The 22,199-nt window shown below is 42.3% G+C and overlaps 2 protein-coding genes across 2 annotated transcripts in view; one reads left to right on the top strand and one right to left on the bottom strand.

Annotated features, from left to right (window-relative positions):
- Positions 1-4: 4 nt before the first annotated feature.
- Positions 5-6,675, bottom strand: ddx49 (DEAD (Asp-Glu-Ala-Asp) box polypeptide 49). Its single transcript, XM_069153309.1, has 13 exons — positions 6,423-6,675; positions 5,706-5,829; positions 5,115-5,200; positions 4,615-4,736; positions 3,877-4,064; positions 2,851-2,991; positions 2,462-2,537; positions 1,982-2,058; positions 1,776-1,873; positions 1,600-1,674; positions 935-1,023; positions 657-728; positions 5-247 (listed from the first exon to the last, which is right to left on the bottom strand). Exons 1-13 carry the CDS (start codon positions 6,535-6,537, stop codon positions 101-103), a joined length of 1,410 nt encoding a protein of 469 aa, XP_069009410.1. The 5' UTR covers positions 6,538-6,675; the 3' UTR covers positions 5-100.
- A 4,111-nt stretch (positions 6,676-10,786) lies between these two features.
- LOC138200530 (homer protein homolog 3-like) overlaps positions 10,787-22,199 on the top strand; it is a 49,389-nt gene continuing 37,976 nt past the window's right edge. The window contains exons 1-2 of the mRNA XM_069153306.1: positions 10,787-11,188; positions 15,297-15,342. Of these exons, the coding sequence (XP_069009407.1) occupies positions 15,320-15,342 (23 nt within the window). The 5' untranslated portion in view covers positions 10,787-11,188; positions 15,297-15,319. The remainder of the gene's footprint in view (positions 11,189-15,296; positions 15,343-22,199) is intronic.

Here is a 22,199-nt window from a genome sequence, read left to right as displayed (position 1 = left end):
GCTGTGGGTTTTACCGTATGAAATTTATTTGCAGATGCAACAAATATTGCAGATATTGTACAGAAATTTGGGTTATATACATGAGGCGCTTTTGCTTTTTTCAACTGGTTTTTTTCCCCATTAGGTTCTTCTTCGTCTGTCCATGTTTCTGTCTCTGAATGCTCTCCTGGATCTTCTGTTTAAACTTCTTCTTCTGGCTCCTGATCTTCTCGAGCTCCGCCTTCCTCTTGGCCTCCAGTTCTGGATCCTGAAACAGCAGCAGGATCACAAATCAACAACAGGGTTCTCCACCGTGTCCCAAACTCGCAGCTTGACGAGTGCCACCTCAAATCGAAAGCCTTGCATCATTTTAGATTGTAGAGATGGGTTTTCCACACTGAAACACTCCTACATATCGCAGTTTGATGTTGGAGTGGCTCAGGAACTTTATTATTTCCATTTAATTCATTTTCTGTTAACGGTGGCTGAACAAATCAAAGATGAGTGCGCTTAAAGCTCACACTGGTACGTTACTGGCTGCCGGTAATACTAATTTACAGGTCTGTAATTTTTCCCTCTGTGTCGTGAAAACGGACGTGTCAAATGTAATCACTGATTCAAAGCAGAAACAGACAAGTGTTTGGACTGTTTTAAAAAAAAAAACGAGGTGTGCTTGCCTTCCCCTCCAGGATCAGCTGTTTCCTCTTGTTGATCTCCTTTTTCTCGTCAAAGTCTGTCGACTCGAGTTTCTGCAACGCAAAGGTTATAGTGAGGGATAAGTCGAGGCCATGATTTTTAAACATTTACACCGTTTCCAGTCTGAAAACTAAACAGCCACGAGCGGAGAATGATTCGCAGTTTTTCTTGTCGGTCGTTGTCCGCGTAGTGGTTCAAATTTAGGACCTATTTTCCGATTTGGACCCAAATTTCTGAAGATGTAGAGAAACGGCCGTACGATTTCACATTCCCGCCGCGTCACGTTGACCTGGGTGAGGATCTTCAAGACTTCTTTCTCCTCCACAGGGTATTCCTTCAGCTTGGTCTCTGTGGAAACAACACACCGGTTTGTGTAATTAAACCGTATTTGAACACAGATGTACAACACTCGCAAGGCCTCGGAGGAAACTGGTGGTACTTTAAGGTGCCTTATTATTCATAGTCATTATTCAAGCTGAAGATGTTTCCATCTTCCTCAGGAGGCCATGTAACTGTCCAGGGGCTTTTAACCTGTACGAAGGTTAGTGACGCTTCTCGGTCGGCTCATTCTTGCCGGTTTCTGCTCGTTTTGGACCTTGCTGGCCGTTTCACACGACAGGATTTCACGTCGGTGACGTGGAGATTAAATCTGTAAACCTCTCGCACTGCAGGATCATTTGAGCAGAAACCTGGTTCAGACCAGCTTTGACGGCGAGTTCTTCCACGTACATGTTAACGAAACATCTACTTAAAGCCTCGTTTTGACACCACAACAGACAAAGTTGTGCTTTATTAGGTACGTGTTGACCTACAATCTGTGATATTATTTCTACCCTGCAGGTACAAAGCCGGAGGTCAAACAAACCATCCGTCCTGTTCAGACTGCGGCCACTAAAACATGCAGCATCTGAAGATGCGACTTACGAGTCTTCTCCTCGATGGAGTGAACCAGGTGGATGTCGTACTGCGTCACCAGTGTGATGGACACGCCGTTCCTCCCTGCAGAAGAAGAAAGTAGTGTCACATGTCATCCGTGGACGATCAGTTTTTTTTTTTTGGGGGGGGGGGGGGGGGGGGGGTCGACCTGGAAATCGAGGTACCTGCTCTCGCTGTTCGTCCAACTCTGTGAATGTAGATCTTCGGGAGGCCGGGGGTGTTGTGGTTAATGACCACCTGGACAGTTGGGATATCCAGACCTCTGTGGGTCGGGAAGAAAGGAATATTCAAGAAAGAGTTGACACATGATTTTGTTTGGAGTAAACTTTTAAAAGGGAAAGAAACTTGGCAGCTCCGTGGTGCCTCTCACCTGGCAGCTACATCTGTCGCAATCAGGATTTTGTAGACGCTGGCTTTGAACTTGGCAAGATTTGCAAATCGTTGTTTCTGGAAAATACAAAGAGCGGTCGTTCATATTCTGCAGGCTCATTTCTCTGGTTTAATCCTCTATAATCCCTTATGGTTTCTATAGAATCGCCAGGCTCGCAGTCTTTGTCCCTTTGATGAGAGAAATATAATTCCCTTGTCCAGCCGAAACTTATAGAGGAGCTCTCAGGACTGATGAGGAGGAAATCTCTCTCGTCACCTTCCTCTCACACGAGGCACAGTCAAATTCTCTCTTTCAGCGGTCATTCCTACAATGTGACCTTCAAACGACCTTCAGCAGGCCTTTATTACTGATGCACGTCTTCTTCTGTGATCAGGCAGTAGCTGGCGTCAAACTGACAGACCACGTTTTGAGCTGTGAAATTCAGTTTATGAGCGGCGCTGCTCTTCAGAAAAGTCTCACCTGTTTCATCATGGAGTGCAGCGAGATGGTTGGGAAGTTAAATTCCCGCAGCATCATGGTGAGGATCTGACAGCTCCTGAGGAAGAATTACATGCATAACTTGGTGAGATAAATACGAGTCGGGTTCACGTTTCAAAGACATTGAATTATGTTTAGCCTCGTTATACGATCATTTGACAATAATGCCAAAAGAACGACATTAATTCGATATAGTATTTTCTCCCGTTCTTACATAAAACGTATATAAAAGGTGGACAAATCAGAATCCAAACTGTAAATGAACGCGGCAAACTTCATGGAGGCTGCAGGGTTGTCAGGATCTCTGGACTGGATTACTCTCCATTGAGGAGGTGTATTATGAACTCTTGAGTCGTTTGTGGGCTTCTTACTTGCACGTGTTGGTAAAGACCATGATGGACCAGTCGTCGTGCTCGTCGGTAAACGTCTGGATCAGGTGGACCAGGTAGGCGTCCTTCACCTTCTCCGGAGTGAGGATGTATCTCTGGTCCAGCTCCTCCACTGTGCGCGTCCTGACAACAGTAATAATGTGATTCATCACTTTTATCTAAAGACCAAATGACATTTTCTTTTTTTTTTTTTTTTTTTAGATTTACAGAAGTCGTGCTGCAGGACAGCAGCCCCGTGGCTGGTAGAGACTCGGGCCTAGATCCGCAAGATGTTCGTCCAACAAAAGTTCAACTGTAAATGATCCGGTTAAGACGCTGCAGAGTGGAAATCTGCTGACCAGCACGGCACTCGGAAAAGCTGCAGTCGGACAAAAACGCCGTTCATAGCTGAGGACCGCCAGGTCGAGACGGACGTCGAATCGTGAATTTTTCACCAAACGGACTCAGAAATATGACCTCGGGTGGAAAAACGTGTGAAGATAAACAAAGAGGCCGAGGTTCATCAGATCAGTGTAACATCCATACCAGCATTTCTTTCTTATTCTTCACAAGTCTGCTGTCTTACATTCTCTTCTCCAGGTCACAACTCTGCATGCGCGTATCTGTGCGAGTTTTCACCTGCTAAATAGTTTTGCGCTCCGTAAATCCACCGGACTGCTCATTCAACCACGAGTAACTTCTCTGCTCCGGTTATTCGCACGTCTCGCTCTCTCACGTCCGGAGGGCATTTGTGCGAGAAGTGCACTTCAGTTGCTCCTCAGGCTGCTGTTCCTTTTTCATAAGCGAGATTCAAGGCAGAGAATGCCTCTGAAAGTGAGACGCGAAAACCCGTCTAAATCTGGCCCAGCGGGTTCTCGCCATCTTTTTTTAACGCGAGCAGAAAGAAGGTCCGCCTCTGCGCGCAATGTTTAAGCAGACTGCAGGTCCAAAGCTAAAGCTGCATTGTCTTTTCATAATAACTGACGCAAGTAATGCGGTAAAACGGTCGAGACGGTGCAAGTCACTCACTCCGATTTGCTCTCCCAGAAGAACGGTTTGTTCATGGCGATGTTCTTCAGATCCTGCAGGGTGTCGGTCAGGGTGGCGCTGAACAGCAGCGTCTGCCGTTTGGCCGGCAGGATGCCCAGAATCACCTCCAGGTCTTTGGTGAAGTCAGTACAGCCCTGCTCCAGCAGCCGGTCCGCCTCGTCCATAATCTGACTCACACAAAATGGCACAAACAGTTAGTCACTAAATAAAATTTAAAAAAAAATTAAAAAAAACAAGATAAATGTCAAAATGTAACCTTCGTTTTTATGGGTGAACTGCTGGTGAACTAATGTCTTTAAATTCAAAGCTTAAAACTGTTTGGCTGTTTTTTTAAAGGATTTCACTCCAGACAGGGACCTGTATTGTGCCAACTCCCCAGTTTACGCAACGTTTATTACATATTATTACATAAAAGTTAAGTTTAAATGTGGCTCCTTAGGCTGAAAAAATATAAAAAAGCATTTGCATGCTAAGAATGTTAGGAAGAGTGTATGTGAAAAATAGAGCATTATGTGGCACACAAGGACGTCTCTTTCGCATCCTTTTGACTTCAACAGTTTATACACAGTTAGAAAAATTACTCAGAGGCTTGGTTCTTTTTTTTTTTTCCATCACACGGCGTAAATATATAGTAAATAATCGACCAACTGTCTGATCAAAACGTAGTCCTGACATGATGAAAACGGATCTTCTTTTTGCGGTGCTTCCTGAACTCACCAGGAACTGGATCCTGCTCATGCTGAATGTGTTGGAGCTGCGGATGTGATCGGCCAGTCGACCCGGCGTTGCCACGACTACGTGTGGTTGGTTGGACAGCTCCAGGGCCTGGCTCACCATGTCTGTCCGCAACACAGCAGAGTCGGTGTCGGCACAGAGGAGAGGCAGGGGACAGAACGAACACCACCGGGAAGTTAAAGGATAAAGGAGAGGTGCGGCCACGTCGAATTGAAACTTGCGGACTTTAAACTATCTGCTGCAACAGTGTAAAACAAAAAAGCCGTTCACACGCGGAGACAGTCTTTGTGCTGGCAAAGAGATGTACAATACCGGAATTAAACGGCCAATAATGGAACGTTTCGGGCATTTTCTTATTTTCTCTTATTTTTCTCTGAACATTCGGTGCAGCCGCTCCACCAGAGTTTCTGGCTGTGTGGGTGGTGTTGTTTCTGCTGAACGAACAGCAATAACAAGCTGACTAAAGTGATGCACATAGTTACCCATTCCACCGACGACAATACACTCCTTCAGACCCAGAGGTTTCCCCAGGACTCGGAACTGCTCCGCAATCTGATAGGCCAGCTCCCTGTGTGACATCACATTTGCAACATACAACGCTTTAAACATATTGATCATATATATATATATGTCTCTCATTGCAGCTTAAGTATGAGCAACATTTTAGATTTGAAAGAAACTGATTTATTTGAAAAATGTTTTGTTGTACTCGTGAGCAGAAATGTTGACTGACTTTGAGCTTCAAGGCATCAACATAAATCCTGAAGTACAGTCACAGACTTGTAAAGAGACTCCTTCTATCTCCTCTTCTTTATATCTCAGAAACAATTATTATAGCTGACAACGCAAAAGGCTTAAATGTTTCGATTACTCTGCCATTAATTTGAAGGACTAACAGTCAGTTACCACCACTGATGATTTAATTCACAAAACATTTACTATTCATCGATCATACGAATGTTTGCAAATGAAATGACATGACCAGAGTTATAAGGGGGGGGGGGGGGGGGGTCATCTTTTCAGATAGTGAAAAGTGTAGGTGTCCTCCAGCCTGTTGTCATGGCAGCACTGACCTGGTGGGAGTGAGCACCAGGCAGAAGATGCCGTAAGGTTCCTCCGACAGTTTCTGCAGCACCGGCAACACAAATGCTGCCGTCTTCCCGCTTCCAGTCTTGGCACAGCCCAAACAGTCCCGACCTGTGTGAAGAAACGCACATCATTGTCATCCACCCTCACGGAGTTCTGGTTGCCCAACCCAACCCAACCCAACCCCAAAAAAAATCTTACCATTTATAGTATCTTTGCTTATCTCAAAAACTGACACACCTAACAGATCATCAACTCACACATTTTCTGATGCAGGTTCTTGTGGTAAATTCGGCCTCAACTTTGATGAAAACAAATAGAGACCTTTATAATTTAGTGGTCAACCTCTGCTGTTTGTTTGTTTGTTTTTTTTAAAAAGGAGAAAGACGTGGTTGTCCCAAACCTCATAAATCACTAGAAACACAATTCAACTGGACACATTTGATGTGAGCAATATGCCCGAAAGCCACGGTGTTTTCTGTGTCCTAACTTCCTTATCTTCGTCTGGGTGTTTACCCAGGATGATAAGCACAAACATTTAAAATGACAACATTTCTCAATGGAGATCTGCATCGCTTGAAGGGACCGCTGGTTCACTCGTTCAAAGTCAATCAATAAGATATTTACACTCCGGTTAAACAGCTAGATGTTTTGTTTGTTTGTTTGTTTTTTTAACATAAAGATTTGATCACAGCCTGCCTCACCTTCTAGAATAGCTGGCATGCAGTTTTCCTGGACGGGAGTGGGTTTGTTGATTCCCAGCTGTTTACACTGTTGAACCAACCAGTCTGCCAGACCCAGGGACGAGAAGTCTGCCATCTCCGATTTATTTCGACCTCTGACGCGTAATGAGATCTTCTGTGTGGGTTTTTTTTTTTTTATAGCCAAACAATGGCATAAATACTCTTATTTCAATGTACCGAAACACATCCTCGTGTTTGATACCCACGGTCGCCGGGTGATTACGTAACTATGGGGCGTCTTCTTAACTACAGACAGGAAGCAGCGAGGGCGTGCGGTTGCCCTCTGCTGGTCAAATGTAGGTTGCCAATTTATTTAGTTGTGCAGAAATAGGATCTTTAACTCGTGAAATGTTTGGCGCTCTAAAAAAAAATGGAACCTCGTCTCATTAATATTAGGGTAAACAGTCTAAAGTTGAATCTTCAGTGTGATTGTTGGAGCTGTGGTTCCTTTTCACAACCCAGCCACAGTCTCTGTGAAATGAGTCTCTTATAGTCTATTCTGCAACCTCAAACATATACATTATAAATATAGGAATGTGCACCATATCCCTGTAATATTCGTAACTAATGTAATCAAACTATTTGTGGGCCCTTCTATAAGACGATTCCTAAGAATTAGATAATAACACATGACCTGTTGGCTTATTTGTGACTCAGTTCAATTGAAATTTGAGTGTAAAATCACCAGAACATTTTACGGTCACAAAATAATCAACATACAAGGAAACAAATAACATAAACCACATTAAAAACATGATAAAAGCAAAGTAGCTACCCAGGCCTGAGGCATCATGACTAACGGATTATAAGATTCATCAAATAAAAAAACATCTTTAGACTAATCTTAAAAATAGAGAGCACAATCTGGGAGCTCTGTTCCACATGATATGGAGCCTGATAGCTGAAGGTTCTGCCTCGCACAATTATAAACTACAAGTAGTCCTGCACTCTGAGGGCTATACTTGTGAGAATTTAAGATAAGATGGAGCTTGGTCATTAAGAGCTTTGTATGTAAGACAATTTTGTAATTCTTTTTACAGAAAGCCAATGAAGAGAAGCTTACCGGGGAGAAACATGATATTTTGATTTCGTGATGTTTGAACACACAGACATCAATGGGTCCTGACAGCTTTTCCAGTTAGGAATCTTTATGTTCAGATAGGCCACGGATTTAGGTGTAACACCAGACACCCAAATTCAGCCCCACGCTCTTCTGAATCACTCTAGATCCGGTCTGGCTGGTTTTCTGTGTGCTTCAGTGCTGAATGAATGCAGCAGTGAAATCAAAGCAAAACACATAAAGGCTTTTTGCATGATCAAATTTCTTTTAACCTACCAGAGTAAACCGTGAATCATCAGCTCACAACACACCCACTAATCAGCTCCTTATTTCTGCACACAGTTCTCTGACTGTCTCTACACTGATACATCTACGCAGGTGATGTTGAATTTTTATAAAGCTTGTTACCTGCCTCACTCCTGTCGAACTGAATCAAACCACTCTTAGATGTATGGAAATATAGATTGTTGATACTAGTACTCCAGTGTTGGTACTAACACCTGTTTGACACCTGGCTGGTGTTTGTTCAGTGGACAAGAGAAATTGTTGCATTTGTGATAGAGTTGCTTTAAAGATATTTAAAGAAATGTGGTTTCATGTTTCTTTTTGATGATGATGATCTGAAATGATCTTCCAGCCATTTGTTGGAGGTTGTTTGTTGTGAAGTTTCACCATTCAGAACACGATGATGAAGTGAGACAGAGTTTCAGATCAATAAAAACCTTTTACTTTCTCCGTGTGGCAGAGAAATCCAATTGTTTCTCTGTTTATTTCAAGGTCTGTTTTACCACGTGACTAATGACCACCCAGATGCAACAAAATCTGTCTTAGACAGCATGACAAATCATTTTTATTCTTAAGACTGAAATGATCAGTCTTAACTTGTAAGATTTTACATGAGACAGGAAATGATAGTGATTTTGTTTATCTTTTTTTGTTTTCACTTGACGTGTGCTTTTGCAGGTAGACAACAGCCTCCTGTTCATCTCCTGCATGGATTTAAACCTTGAACTTAAACCCTGACTTTCTCTCTGTGCTTTCTTGCAGCTCAGATTGATTCAAGCTGACTGGACTGGAGTTGTAATAACGGGGCCTGATGCACCTTCTGATTTGATCAAAGGCTTAAAGTTGTGTGCACATAACTTACCATAAAGCTGGACCTACTTTTTATTGTCAAGAATTAGTTCAGGAATTCAGTTTGTGCCTCTGCACGTCAATTTCCACCACACACTGAGCTGTGGTCTGAGATGATCCCCCAACTTCTAGAGGTGCACATTATCTGAGCGGTGAGTGATTTAAATAGGGATAAATGTGGACTGAATGAATCCTCACTGTGGAAATGTAATGCTTGACTGAGCAGTTTCCTCTTACATAAGATATTTATACCAGTTTTTTTTTCTCCCCTAAAATAAAGTTTAGATGAACTTAATTGCACCTCCCTTCCATTTAAGGTTTGATTCTGTGTTGACCTTATTTCCAGTGAACATGATGTCTTGTTTATCACAGCATGCAGGTCTTTGTCTTACTGTCCCACCTGCCACGCAAAAAAAAAACCAACAACTGTGAGTTTGATTCAGCCACTGCTTGACTGGAGAGGGAGAGAAATCTTCAGCTAGAAGAACCATCTGTGTGCCCACTGGGCTGCCAGAGGCGATTAATGCCCTGTGTGTTAAAGGCAAAAAGGCCTGGAAGATCCTGTCCTGCCCACGCCGTCCAGCTGTGCTGCAAACTGCTGCAAACTGCCTCAGACCAAACTGAGAAGTGTCTTTCTAAACGAGCAGGAGGGTTGTTTGCATATAAGGCAGAGATCCGATGTTCCCTGCTGCCTCCCTGCAGCACGGAGGAGCAGTCAGCTGCATCGCTGTAACAGGCCACTGAGCAGCACGATTAGTGTTCCGATCGCTCTTCCACTACATTTGAGGCCCCGTTCTCCCATGTTCAGCTCATATTCATTTGTAACTTCAAACCAAGGCCTGCATGAATTAATGGAGCGGCTCTTTCTAAGCACACTGATGGAAAGAACAAAAATTGTTTCTTCTTATTTGCAAGTGACTCCGGAAAGTTTCTCATCAAGTGGCTCCGAAAGGTTTCTTTTGTTTTACTTTCCGCATCTAATTGACGACTCCCTTGTGTCCTTATCTTGTGAATTACCATACGAAAGCAGATACAGAGGGAATGGGGGTGACTGTCAACTGTTTGTCACACTGTATAAAAGCTGCCCTACGGAGGAGGAATGCTGGGCATCCTTCTTTGAGTGTACATGTATTTGCTCCTTCTTGCAAGAATAAATGTCCGATATGTTTGATTTTGAACCTAGCCTCTGAGAATTTTTTTCTAACACACACCAATCACTTTCTGCAGGGAGAACTGTCACGCTTCAGTACTGTAAATGAGTGAAATAACTTCCAATTGTCTTTTCTTTTTTTAATGACCAATTAGCAGCTTCATTCAAACTTATCCTGTCCAGAAAACATACTTTCACACTGTCTTGACTTCACAATTTATGTCATTTCATTCTATATAGCTATTATATCAAATGCTTATGTGAATGCTTATAAATGTTGTTCACTGAAAAAGTCAGATTTAGTCACAGAAATTTCGATAGTAATGTGGTTTAAAAAAAAAGGGGTTTATAAATGTATTCTGTGAGATAAGAAAATCCAGGAGTTTAAAACCTGATTATTGATCTGATCTGTTGGTATGTGAAGCATTTTTCTTTTTTTTACAAATTTATTGAAGTTTGAGGTATTTTTACAATCGGATTTCCAGTCCTATATTTTTTCTCTCTTCAAACAAAAGTGAGATATTGAACATATTATCTCACTTTAATACACCTTAGTGTTTGATAGGATTACCATATAGCTCTTAAGATTGAATAGTATCTGGTTTAACGTGAGATCAACACAGTAAGTGTAGGATTTTACATCTGGCTGATTGTTTGCTGAAGCTTTTTTCGTAAATAGTTCTTTGGCTTCTGTTCTTCCAACAGTCATTTCAAATGCTTCAAGCTTTTATTACGCTGCACATCGTAAATACGCACTGACAGAGAGGGGGAGGGGAGGTTAAGGCAGTCCACAGGCCATTTCCACATATTATATTTCACATTCTGACATTTAAATGGAGAATGAGAATCAGGAGGCGCTGATTGGTAGTTTGCCTTGTGCCCATCAGATGGCGCTGAAGATGCTCCACGATCCCACCGAGATAGTTGAATGGGATCCCAGTGTGATCTGGCACCGAGGAGGGAGGGGAGCAAAGCACCCAAGTCCTGGAGGAGGTTTGTGCCAAAAGCACTCTGCTGCCCGACTTACATCGACATTCCTCCGTCTGTCCGGCCCGCAGAGCTGAGCCAAACGTTCACGGCGCGTAATTACGCACGGAGACGACAGTGTTGCTCGCCGTAGAAACCCGCGGACAAAGGGAGGCAGGCAGCCAGGCTGGAATACAACAACTGACTTGAGCGGAGAGGAGTACTGTTGGCGGGGAAACTGGGGAAATCTGGAGTCGGAAGTGATTTGTCGATTTTTTTATTTTTTCCCCCCCAGAAATGTAACTTACGTACAGGATTTCAGGGAAGAAAAGAATCTGTTTGGAGACAGAGGAAAAAAGGACGAAAAGAGTGAGTGAGTGGAATCCGAAAACAGAACCCAGATCCTCGGAGCATGGGGTAAGTTATGTCTGAAATTTTCACTTCGTTGTCCTCTGCTGTCTTGAAGTGTTTTATTCAGAAGGCGAAACACAAAATGGTTTAAAAGTGAACTTTGTGGCGACCTACGAGGCTGTTTGGTCCGGTTGGACTGCACAATGTCTTACCTATGAGCCTTTGGGAACAGTCGATTAGAAAATGATCATCAGTTCACATGTGCCTGTTTTCTTTGTGTACATCCCGACAGACATCACAGAGAGAGGGATCCTTTATTTTGTTAACTGCAGGGCCTGACCTAGTTTCATCAAAAGTCTGATGTCCGTTTAAACCTTAATGACAGCTGTGACCGCAAGAAGGTCGAAGTCGTGTTAAAATTTCAAGCCCACATTACATGTAACTCTTTGAGTCATACACAGATGGTGTGTTTAAAATGGATTGTGTTGGGATGAAACACACAAACAGAGGTCATTCATGCATCAATTACTGTGATTACCTCTACTCTGTTCCTCTGCTATTTGCATCAGCTGCACACACACACACACACACACACACACACACACACACACACACACACACACACACACACACACACACACACACACACACACACACAGGGAGCATGTACCATATCCAGGTTGATTGTTTTGTGCGGGGGGATCCTGGGTGTGTTTGCTTTGCTCCTGGTGTCACGCTGTGCTCTGTCTCATTAACTCTGTGTGTGTGTGTGTATGTGGGTGGGTGGGGGGTGGGGGGGAATTATACATGCAAGCCAGCTAGGCTCAGACACACCTGAACCCTCCTCACATTACCAGAGTTTGTGCTGTCAGCATCTCACCTCTGGGACAGTTTTGTGGTACTTTGATTGAGATGTGACTGTGCAGCAGTCAATTGTCTTTAATAAGATTGGACTGATTTAATTTTTGCAGTTTTGGTCTCACTTTATTCTCTGTGACAGTGAAAATAAATTAATCTTACAGGCAAATTTATGTCTGAAGATCACATTTTAATGCTTTATGATGGTCGTATATATTATTTATCTACAACTTAAACTGTGGAGAACTTCCAGTGACGTGACTGGAATATTTGGTGTGATTATTCTTCACACCAGTAAAACTGTAGTGTTGTTGTTTACTGCCCACATTTTGACAACATCAGCATCCCAGATCAATTGCAGCATCCCACAAACGACAGTGTTCAGAAACGTATCATTGAAATGCCCTTAAAGCCTCAAACAAGAGACGCATTAACCGGTGTGTTTAGGATATCACCCAACACTCGTGAAATACATTGTCTACATTAACTAGCCTTTTTCCTGAAGCCGTGACCTCAGAGATTCTAGTGGGAATTAAAACATTTCCCTTTAGCACATAATGGACAGAAAAAAATTGTCAAACTCATCTCTCTCTTCAAAAACGTACAAGGAGAAATCTTCTAAGAGGTGACTGCAAACAGCTCTGAAGCATCAGTGCTTTCCCCTTTTCAGGGGCCACAGTTTTGTACCTCTAACTCTCACTTTATGGCCCTGTTTCCATTTGGCTATTTCAATCCAGACATGTGCGATCTGACCACAAGTGGCCAGCAAAAGTACAGGTGGAAACACACCAAAAAAGCACTGAGGTCTGATCCGTTCAGGCCACATTCAGAGGGGGCCCGGCACGTATGTGTCCACATTCGTTTAGTAGTGGAAACTCAATCCATCCTGAGGACGCATTGTAAGACCGCTTACTCCGCTGATGTTCTCTTAATATATCAATCAAAATAAATGCAGTTCCACATTCCTGTGTTGTTATCCGGTGTCTTATCGTTCTTCATTCAGCCTTTTCACCTGATCTGATCTCTGCCTGCTTCTTTTATTTTTATTTAATGTCCTGTGTGATTCTGCTGAGCAGCTGAACTGTCGCCGACTGACAGCAGGAGAAGCTTACTGCAAATTTACTTTATGAAGCAACTGATTAGTGAATTAAAACACACAAGACGCTTGTTTCACCCAAGACTATATTGGGTTTATCTTCTTTTCTTTTAGTTAATATCATGTTATTTCCGACACACATCAGACCCACAGCTGTGGGAGAGATGCACTGTGGATTAATAATTAATTAATAATGAATTAATCCAAGGAGCAGAACGTTTCGGGCTGTGAATTAGACTTACAAACTCTAGTGTTCAGACATTTACAAACGTGAAATACGTCTTCGCCCTATATTTGTAGCGGACAGTGCATTAAATAGCCTAACCTGTACCTTAAACTCCTCTTCTCGTGTATCTGTTTGTCTCGTAGTTTATCCCTTTGATCCACAGCAGTGGAGACGCCCTGGAACAATTAATTAATCTGACCCGTGTTATTGGGGTTCTGATGTTCAGGTTCCTGTTCTTGTGCTTGTTTACTTAACACTATATGTTTGTGACATATAGTGTTCATTTGCATAAACACCTGTGTAAGTGAGATCTGATCTCAGGTGGTCGCGCAGGACGCATGTTGAATCAAGGTGGAAACACTCTGCTGGCCACTATTTGACCTGCTGACGGCCAGGCCAGATGTCTGGATTGTAATAGCCAAATGGAAACAGGGCCATAGTTTACATAAGTGACTTTTGGTTGTCTGTCATATTCTGCAGGAAATGGGCCCGATCAGACCTACAGCACTGAGAGAATGCTCTAAAATGTGTTCATGTCAACATATCAGACCAGCTGGAGTTGGCAAATAAATGCTGTATCCCCATCTGTGTGGCATCGTGCCACAGTGTCGACACAGACAGCTTAAGGTAGACTGTATTCAGTTGATGCCAGTGGCCCATACCATAGTGGGAAACTCTGTCATTTGACTGTAACAAATAATCAAACATCTGGTCTGATTGTCTGCGTTTGAGCCATTCACACAGCCTGAGCTGGAACCAGACATCAGCTCTGCTTCATGCCTCTGTGGGGAACAGAGGCAGCACAGTTCGGTCACCTGCTTTCAAACGAACATGAGGCAGAAATGCTGGATTCAGTTGCTGGGCCGACCTGCACACTCAGACAGGAACCCACACATCTCTTGGTAAACAGCCTGCAGCTCTTCTACCCACTCCACACAAGGAGGAGAGTCTTGATTAAGAGTCACTTAAGGTCCAGAAACAAAATGACTCACACAGGTGCTTTCATGCTGTGTGCAGCTTGTCTCATTCTAATCATCTAACCCACAAAGACCACTTTACAAAGAATGGGATAGGATGGAGTATGTAATGGATATCATCTAGTTTTATGTAACAGGCTGACATTAACAAAGTACATTACATTTCATTTAGCTGACGCTTTTATCCAAAGTGACTTACAACACACCGATGGTACACCATCGGGAGCGATTTTTTTTTTTAGGGTTCAGTGTCTTGCTCAAGGACGCTTGGGCATGTGGACAGGAGGAGCTGGGATCGAACCACCAACCTTCTGATGTAGCTCACTCTACCGACTGAGCTACAGCCTCCCGTAAAGTAAAGTTTATGAATGGCTTCCAACCTAAATGTAAACAACAGAGGAGTACCTGAATGCATCATTACAAAGTTGAACAGTGTACTTAAATTTGAGATGTGAGGGCAGAAAGTGGTTCATCAGTTGACTTCTCATGATCTGTGCTTAAAACAGCTGCATTCCTGGTTTACATTTAGAGCAGCCTCTGGACTGAGACCCATTATTACACAGTGTTTGGGCTGTTATGTGGTAATGAGGTGTCCGTCAGTGTGACAGATATGTGGAGGCACCGTTTTCAAGTGGAGCTGTGATGTCACTGTTCATTCGACTGAGTCTCTTGAGTCTTTTTTCATGTGTATTTTGATATTATTTTAAGTCGATGAAAGCCATCAAAGCAATGCTGGGATTCAGTGTATTTTTTTCTCACTTTGGGGTTTCTCTATTATAAGCTTGCTTAAGCTCGTCTGACCTAAAACAGACAGTTTTCCACCAACTTTATGGGACTTTGTGGGCTCTTCTGTTCAGGAAGTGTTCATTGCTGCATTGAAACTGTGAATGATCAGATAGTCAGTGCTTAACAACCTTCATCAGGAAGAGGAAAACGTGATTGTAAGTCCTGATAAGCTCCACAGGTATCCTGCTTCGTTTTATAACTTAAACCTTCTTTCTTTTTGTCCTGCTGCAGACGAGTTGCCTGCGAGCTGTAAAATGTACCCCCTACACCGAGAGAGGTACAGACACACCGTCGTCTCTGTGTTGTGGCTGTGCATGGCAGGGATGGGCGAAATCACCAGTTTAGATTTTGATCTCCTACCAAATAATGCCGAGCGTCAGGTCACTGTTACTGATCTGTGCACTGTCCCTCAGCAACAGCTGCCTAAATGCAAATGACTGGGGATATTTATTCATAATTTATCAGTTAGTGTGGTGAATTTAGACATTATTTGGGGAAAAATAATGTTGAGTTTGCTGTAAAATTTTAAATAGGCCAGCTATTAATGGAAAAACCAGCATTGCATCATGAAATTGAGAAAGAACTGTTGTACATGAATGCATCTGGTTCTTCTTTGATACAAAAAAAATACGTCAGGTATTGATACATCGGGGATCAATCCGCCCATCCCTACTCCATTAAATATTTAGTCGCTTTTGAACAAAATCCATCCTCATCTCATCCCCCATAATGTTAATCCTCCCCTCAATCTGTGCTAACTGCAAACAACTGTAAGCTGTGGAGGATCCATGCTCGTCATAATGTTCAGATGTTGTCAGCATGTTGTCCTGCTCCTGCCGTCGTCGCCTCGTGTCCCTTTTATCATATCGTCCTCCTGTCCCTTGTGCTGTTGCAGCTCGCCTGCTACTTTTACCGTTGCATTGTTCAAACTGTTTATCAGTGCTTTGTGTTTTACATGCTCTCGGCATGTTTTGTATGTCAAACCTTGATGTTCAAAATAACTAGAGCTGTCAAATATACATGTATGTAGTTGTGTAAAAATATGGTGTTCCCTCTGACATGCACTGAATTGAATGCAGTACATCACTTAATGGAAATCTACATACTGCATGTGCCTCAAGTGACTCGAGTCAACCCAAGATGTTGTGTGGTTTTAAAGTACATAATTCAAGCAATGCGGTGTTTGATACTTAAAAGAAGGAGCATCACAATCATGGAAAGAATTGTTAATCATTCATGTTCCTGTCTGGCTGCTGATTAGTCGACTGAACGCACTTCTTCTCTACCAGCTCGCAGACCATAAAGAGGTTCACTGAGAAATACCGGACAGGAAGTTACTGGAGTCAAATCTGACAAACTGGCAATTTTAGAGCTGCAACAGTCTGTCGATTAGCCAACCAACAGATAATTGATTAACTGTATGATTTAAGTCAGACTCAGACTTCACAAATTCAGGCTGACTTTGACGTGATTTAGCCACTGCCAGAAAATTTCAAGTGTCAGGCCTGAATATAAACGTCGGGAAAAACAAATGGGCCCAGTAGTGTGACATGATTGGAGAACAGCGACACGGTGTCTGGGACATCGCGAGACACCCTGACGAAAAGTCTAGCCTGCCAGAACTTCTCAGTTGCCTGCTTTGACAAATCCTACGAGGTGTTCCTTGACGTTGACCAATAGGACGACAGAGTGCTCTCTGGCGTGTATTTGTAAACATGGTGATGAAAAAGTGGGACGCCGCAGGTGTTGCTGTCAGGTGGAACAATGGAGCAGAGCTGTGACAACAACGGCCCTGGCTTTCTGATGTTTCCTCGAGAGGATACCATGACAGAGTAAAGAAAAGATAAATGTAGGCGAGAAATAATGGAGGCACTTCAGCAACCTGGTGATCGACAACTTCTGGACCCTCCTCCCCGGAGACAGAGGAACTCACACAGGAACAACAATTAGTCCAGGTCTTAATTGTAGTGTTGCCAGTCTTCCGACAAAGACAAAGAATTGATGGCTTCTTTGACGGTCTAAACTCGCATAGTTACCATAGAGAAAGACAAATATATCGTGCCGTCTGATTCTAGCTTCAGTCATCTCCTAAGTAAAAATGCCAAATGTTGGTGGTTACTGGTGTCCGCTGTACAAATATTAATAGCTGCTACTTTTTGGCTTAAATAAATAAAACAAGCCAAAATTATGAGGACAATTTTTACTTTTTTTCGGCCTTTTTATAGACAAATTGATTCACTGAATCTGCAGATTCATAATGAAAATAATCACAGCATTGTCACTAAATACTGGTTAGCTTAGTTTAATAACTGGAAACAACTAGCTTGGCTCTGATCAAAACCTTCAAAAATACACCTGCAACCAAAGCTCATTAATTAACTATTTGTATCCCGTTTAATTTCTACAAAAGCAGAAATATAAAACTATATGAATTTGCTGTTTTTGGGAGAGTCACTTGCTATAATTACTGTTTGATGAACAACAGAGAACACAACTTCCCCTAAAACCATAAAATTATAATATTCAACAGCTCTGTTTGTGTTTACATTAAACAAATGATGTGTAACATGTTAATCAGTGAGCTTTAGAGGCTTCTTAAGTCATATTTGTGTAACTCAAGCTGTTTCCACGCTCCCTTACGATAAGCTAAGGTAATACTCCCCTGGCTGCAGCCTCACACAGACATGAATGTCGGGTTGAACTTCTCTAACTCTCAGAAAATGTTTTATATGCTCATTACCCAAATTTTCAAACTATTTCCGTCACTAACAAACTCATAAAACGGTTTCAGTTTACCCACTTGTTCCAGCTGCTGAAGTATTTATAGTATGTGGCGGAGTAAGTGTCAGTATGACCATAACTCTTGTAATTACCAAACAGTCACATGAGAGGATGAAGATATTTCTGCCCAAATCATCTCATTTACTGTTGAAATGTGCTGTAACGTCACTGCAGCCTCCCTCCTGACCACAGAGGACGTCTCAACTTTATTTCCAGCGTGAACGTAATCAGTTAATCTGCAGCATAATGCCATTAAAAACTGTTGAGTGTCTGCGTCCTCCCACTGGCCAAGGAGAAAGCAGCTGCCCCGCGGGGAGACGGGCTTTTTAATTGCTGTTTCAGAGACATGCACAATTACATGATCAAGCCATCATCTTGGCTCGCTCTCTTTTATATTCCTTTCATTTCACCTTTTTTTTTCTTTTCTTTTCTTTTCTGGCATGAAAGTAACTGCAGAAATGTTGAAATGAAAAATCATCTCTTTCTCTGCTTCTCTCCCCGACCTTCGTCTCCTGAGTTTTGCGAACACTCAGGCTTTGTGTCACCTTCACAATTCGTGACGGCAGTAAGTTATCAGTCAGAGCTGACCTTCACTTAAAGTGCAGTGCTGTTGTTTAACAGAACTAGAGCTCATGTTTCCAAGTGTTGTGCTAGTAAAAGTTAAGCCAGAGAATCAAAGAGCTGCTCGGTGAATTGGTCAAAATTTTCACATCAAAGAAAACCAAAAACCATAATCCTGTAAAGCTTTCCTTGCTTCGTGCTGGAGTAGGAAACTTAACCCGTGTTGGGTTGTGGTTTGTGTTGCAGATATGACAACTTGTTGGCGTTTCCCGTTTGCTGTGCTATTTTGGTATGAAGTTGTAGCGTGTCGTGTTGCCTGACTACGCCAGACACTTTCGCTGGCTCAGGCCTGTGAACACGAGGCTGCTGGCTCTCGGAGGTCAGAGGAAGCAGACCCTTAAAGGAGACGTGTACTGTCAGAGGAAACAAAGAAGAAAAGCAAAAGCTTTTCCTGCTTTGGAAAGCCTGAAGTCCCCCGAGGCTGTGCAGCAGCAGCAGCAGACTTCCAGCTGTGTGTTGTCTTAATGCACAGCTGGTGAAAAATGATGCTCGGCTGACACTCTCAATTAGACTGAATTTAACTCTTCTCATATGGAGGCAGAAACCAGGACAAACATGTATTTTAAAAATTATCTTATTTAACTTCAGGATTACTATTGAATTATTGCAGGATTTGTAAGATTACGCTGTCGCGCATACTGACAGCAGCTTCTCACCCCCCATCCCCCTTCTATAAATGTAGCTCTTCTCAAATGGACAATACTCTAATACTTGACTGATATAATGTGACTTGTTCCATGAGTTTTTCATGACGCGTGTGAGAAAGAAGAGTTACATTAGACCACCTTCAGCATGGCAACACGGCTAAACTGACAGCCCAATTAAGGGATAGCTTCATATTTTATGCTCATATGTACTTAAATTAAAGCAATTTTGTTGGAAAAAATATTGCAACCTTGAATGATTCTCACTAATATGACAAATTCTGATGGAAACGTCATATTGACCTTTAATTTAGATAACATTTTTGCACAGAATATGGAATTTGCACTCTGTCACTTATATTTAAAGTATTGGTAATGTATATATTTTACGTATTTTATGATACGTTGTATATAAAACACACTTAAAGATGTACAAAACACCCAAACGTTGGTAAAGGAAAAGGTCCTTCGTGAAAGTAAGAGACACCTTAACGACAATAACAACTGAGAGTTACTGGAGCTTTCATTTAAATTTGGACTATTGTATCAAAACAAAATAAAACATTATGATGTAATTAAATTTACCCGGGGACACTGCATCAATCTGTGTCAAAGGAATGTTTTTCCTAAAATCAATAAATGTCTCCCATTGTTAAAGCTCTACTCGTGTTTCTCGACTTAAATGGAAGTATGAATGTCTGCAATCCACATTTCAACTAGCACGCGCTTTTCTGATTTCCATTTGGTGATAAGTAGCAGCATGTAGATGTGGCTGTGACTCAGGTTTACGTTGGTGAAGTCACTAAATAGGCAGATTTCAGGGTTCACTGTGAAATTAGTCCCAATAATTTCATAAAACATCACGCAGCTTCAACCAAAAACTACCGATGTTGTGGCCAAAATATAAAAGACCAGGTGGAATGTAAAAACTGTCTCTTCACAATCAGTATGGACAGGACGAGTGATTACAGGAAACAATAACTTGTGTCAATGTACATATGAACATGTGAGACAGACTTGTGAAGCGATCCTCTAGCGAAGGGAGGGTTCATTTCCACAAATCAAGGGTCTTAAGGAACTGAATATACTGGCTGGTGGAGACCGATAGCTGCGGACACCACAGTGGTTCTGGTTCTCTACTTTTTGGAGTTGCTTGAAGAAGGTGTTCCACACATGTGCAGTAAATTGGTGTCTACAGAAACACGTATTCACAGAGGTCTTCAGTGTTCACAAATATTTCCACAAAGATGCTATTAGGAATGTCTTTTAAAAATACAAAGAAGTAATATCCTCAGAAATTCAAAAGCCTGCACACCTTTATATATATATATATAAAAAAAAAGAAAATCAAAGAAGATGAGATCATATTAAATAGGAGCAATATTGTCTGATCTTATGTCCAGACTTTGTTATTGGATTCGTAATATTGCCTGTGACACACTTGCTGGTGTTATTTACTACTCAAGTGTTCATCACTGTTGGATTTCCTGCTGTGCTGTGTAACTCGGGTTATTTGTAACACTTGTATACAGGGGGTTTAGCTGCTCCTTTTTTGACCCTGACTTGACCTCTGGGTCATCTTCTCCCTGAACAGACCTTCTGCAAGCTTTCTGCTTTTTGCCTTTTTTGAGTGTAAACACCGGCTTTTAAGTACAACCAAATGCGATTTCTGGCAGCGAGTTCGACCGCGTCGCCCTCCCCCCAAGCTATTTACAGCCCACACAGCTTAAAGGCTCCATTATTGGCAGTTTGAGGAGTATTCTCTCAATGAGCAACCGGCTGGTTCTGACTGCAGGGCCCGACATGAGGCTGCAGCTTTTGTTTTACAGATCACAGATTCAGGGAGGTGTATGAGTACCGAGGTTAAGAAGAGAGATGAAGAGAACAGCGAGAGAGGATTAGAAAGTGATGACTTGGGGCAACGCTCACACAGCAGAGCCACGGTGTGTGTGTGTGTGTGTGTGTGTGTGTGTGTGTGTGTGTGTGTGTGTGTGTGTGTGTGTGTGTGTGTGTGTCTCTCTGTGTGTGTCTCTGTGTGCGTGTGTGCGGAGACAACTAGATGCTGAATATATTAATTTATTAATACACAATTCATAGTGGTATTTGGCAGTTCAGCAGAATTGCACATTCAACACAATTAAAAATAAAATGAACACGTAGAGGTTTTTTTTTATTTTTATTTACAAAAATTACAAGTTTTCTGACTAAATTCCTTTTTTCACTATCAGTGCGATCACAACCTGTCAACTGCCTTCACTTGCATGTTATTTATACTGTGTCGGTGTCACGCCTTTGCCTCAGGAGGTGTCAAAATCGATGGGCTTTTTGTCGACGAAAACATGCAGAAAACCATGTAGTTACAAACAACAAACTTCTGGTTAGGGTTCAGGGGAAAACAACATAAAAGATAAAAAGGACATACCCCACACACAAAACAAACATCCTTTGCCTTCTGCATTGTCTATGACTTTTGTCTTCTGCCACCCCTCCAGCCTCCTTATAGGGACTTGTACTTCATCCCATGACCTGCTTCACATCACTTTTCTCTGTTGATGTGTGTTTTTTCTCACGTGTGCGTGATGCCAGATGTCACAAAGACTGCCTCCTGGTGGACTGGATGGTGTCTTAGTGATATTGGGTTGCAAAAACCACATGATTAGGGCCAGGAAGAGTTTAATTTGATTTAAAATAAGTAAGTAAAATACGTAAGTAACATCATAAGTTACTTAGCATATGTTACGCAGGTTAAATACACTACGCTATGTATGTAAAGAAAGCATGCTAACTTGTCATTTCTCATGGACTTGAACACCAGTCTCTCAGATGAAAGTCCTCTGTTTCTTTTAACCAACCAACTCCAATCTTTGTTCTATTTGGATTTTATCCATCTTTGTACTTCGTCACGCGACCTCCTTCTTTGAGCCTGGTCACACATGCGTTTACTTTTCACGCCTGGGCGAGGCAAAACGTGACACTGACACGGTGTCCTCTAGTGGACTGACGGTTGTATTACATGCTTTGACGTGGTACTGTTCTGAATTACGATACTTTTGAACATGACTTGAAGGCGGCAGAAGTTAATGTCAAT

The sequence above is a fragment of the Embiotoca jacksoni genome, unplaced genomic scaffold (assembly GCF_022577435.1).
Source record: "Embiotoca jacksoni isolate LCO1_2020_lvr unplaced genomic scaffold, fEmbJac1.0.p SCAF_19, whole genome shotgun sequence".
NCBI classification, from domain to species: Eukaryota; Metazoa; Chordata; class Actinopteri; family Embiotocidae; genus Embiotoca; species Embiotoca jacksoni.
Note: the sequence above shows the minus strand (reverse complement) of the source record. Positions and strands in the feature narration are given on the sequence as shown.

Coding starts and splice junctions, on each gene's coding strand:
- ddx49 (XM_069153309.1), bottom strand. CDS start 6,537: ATGGCAGACTTCTCGTCCCTGGGTCTGGCAGACTGGTTGGTTCAACAG. Junction 2,992..3,876: donor TTCTGGGAGAGCAAATCGGA/GTGAGTGACTTG, acceptor TACTGTTGTCAG/GACGCGCACAGTGGAGGAGC. Junction 2,059..2,461: donor TGCACTCCATGATGAAACAG/GTGAGACTTTTC, acceptor TGTATTTTCCAG/AAACAACGATTTGCAAATCT.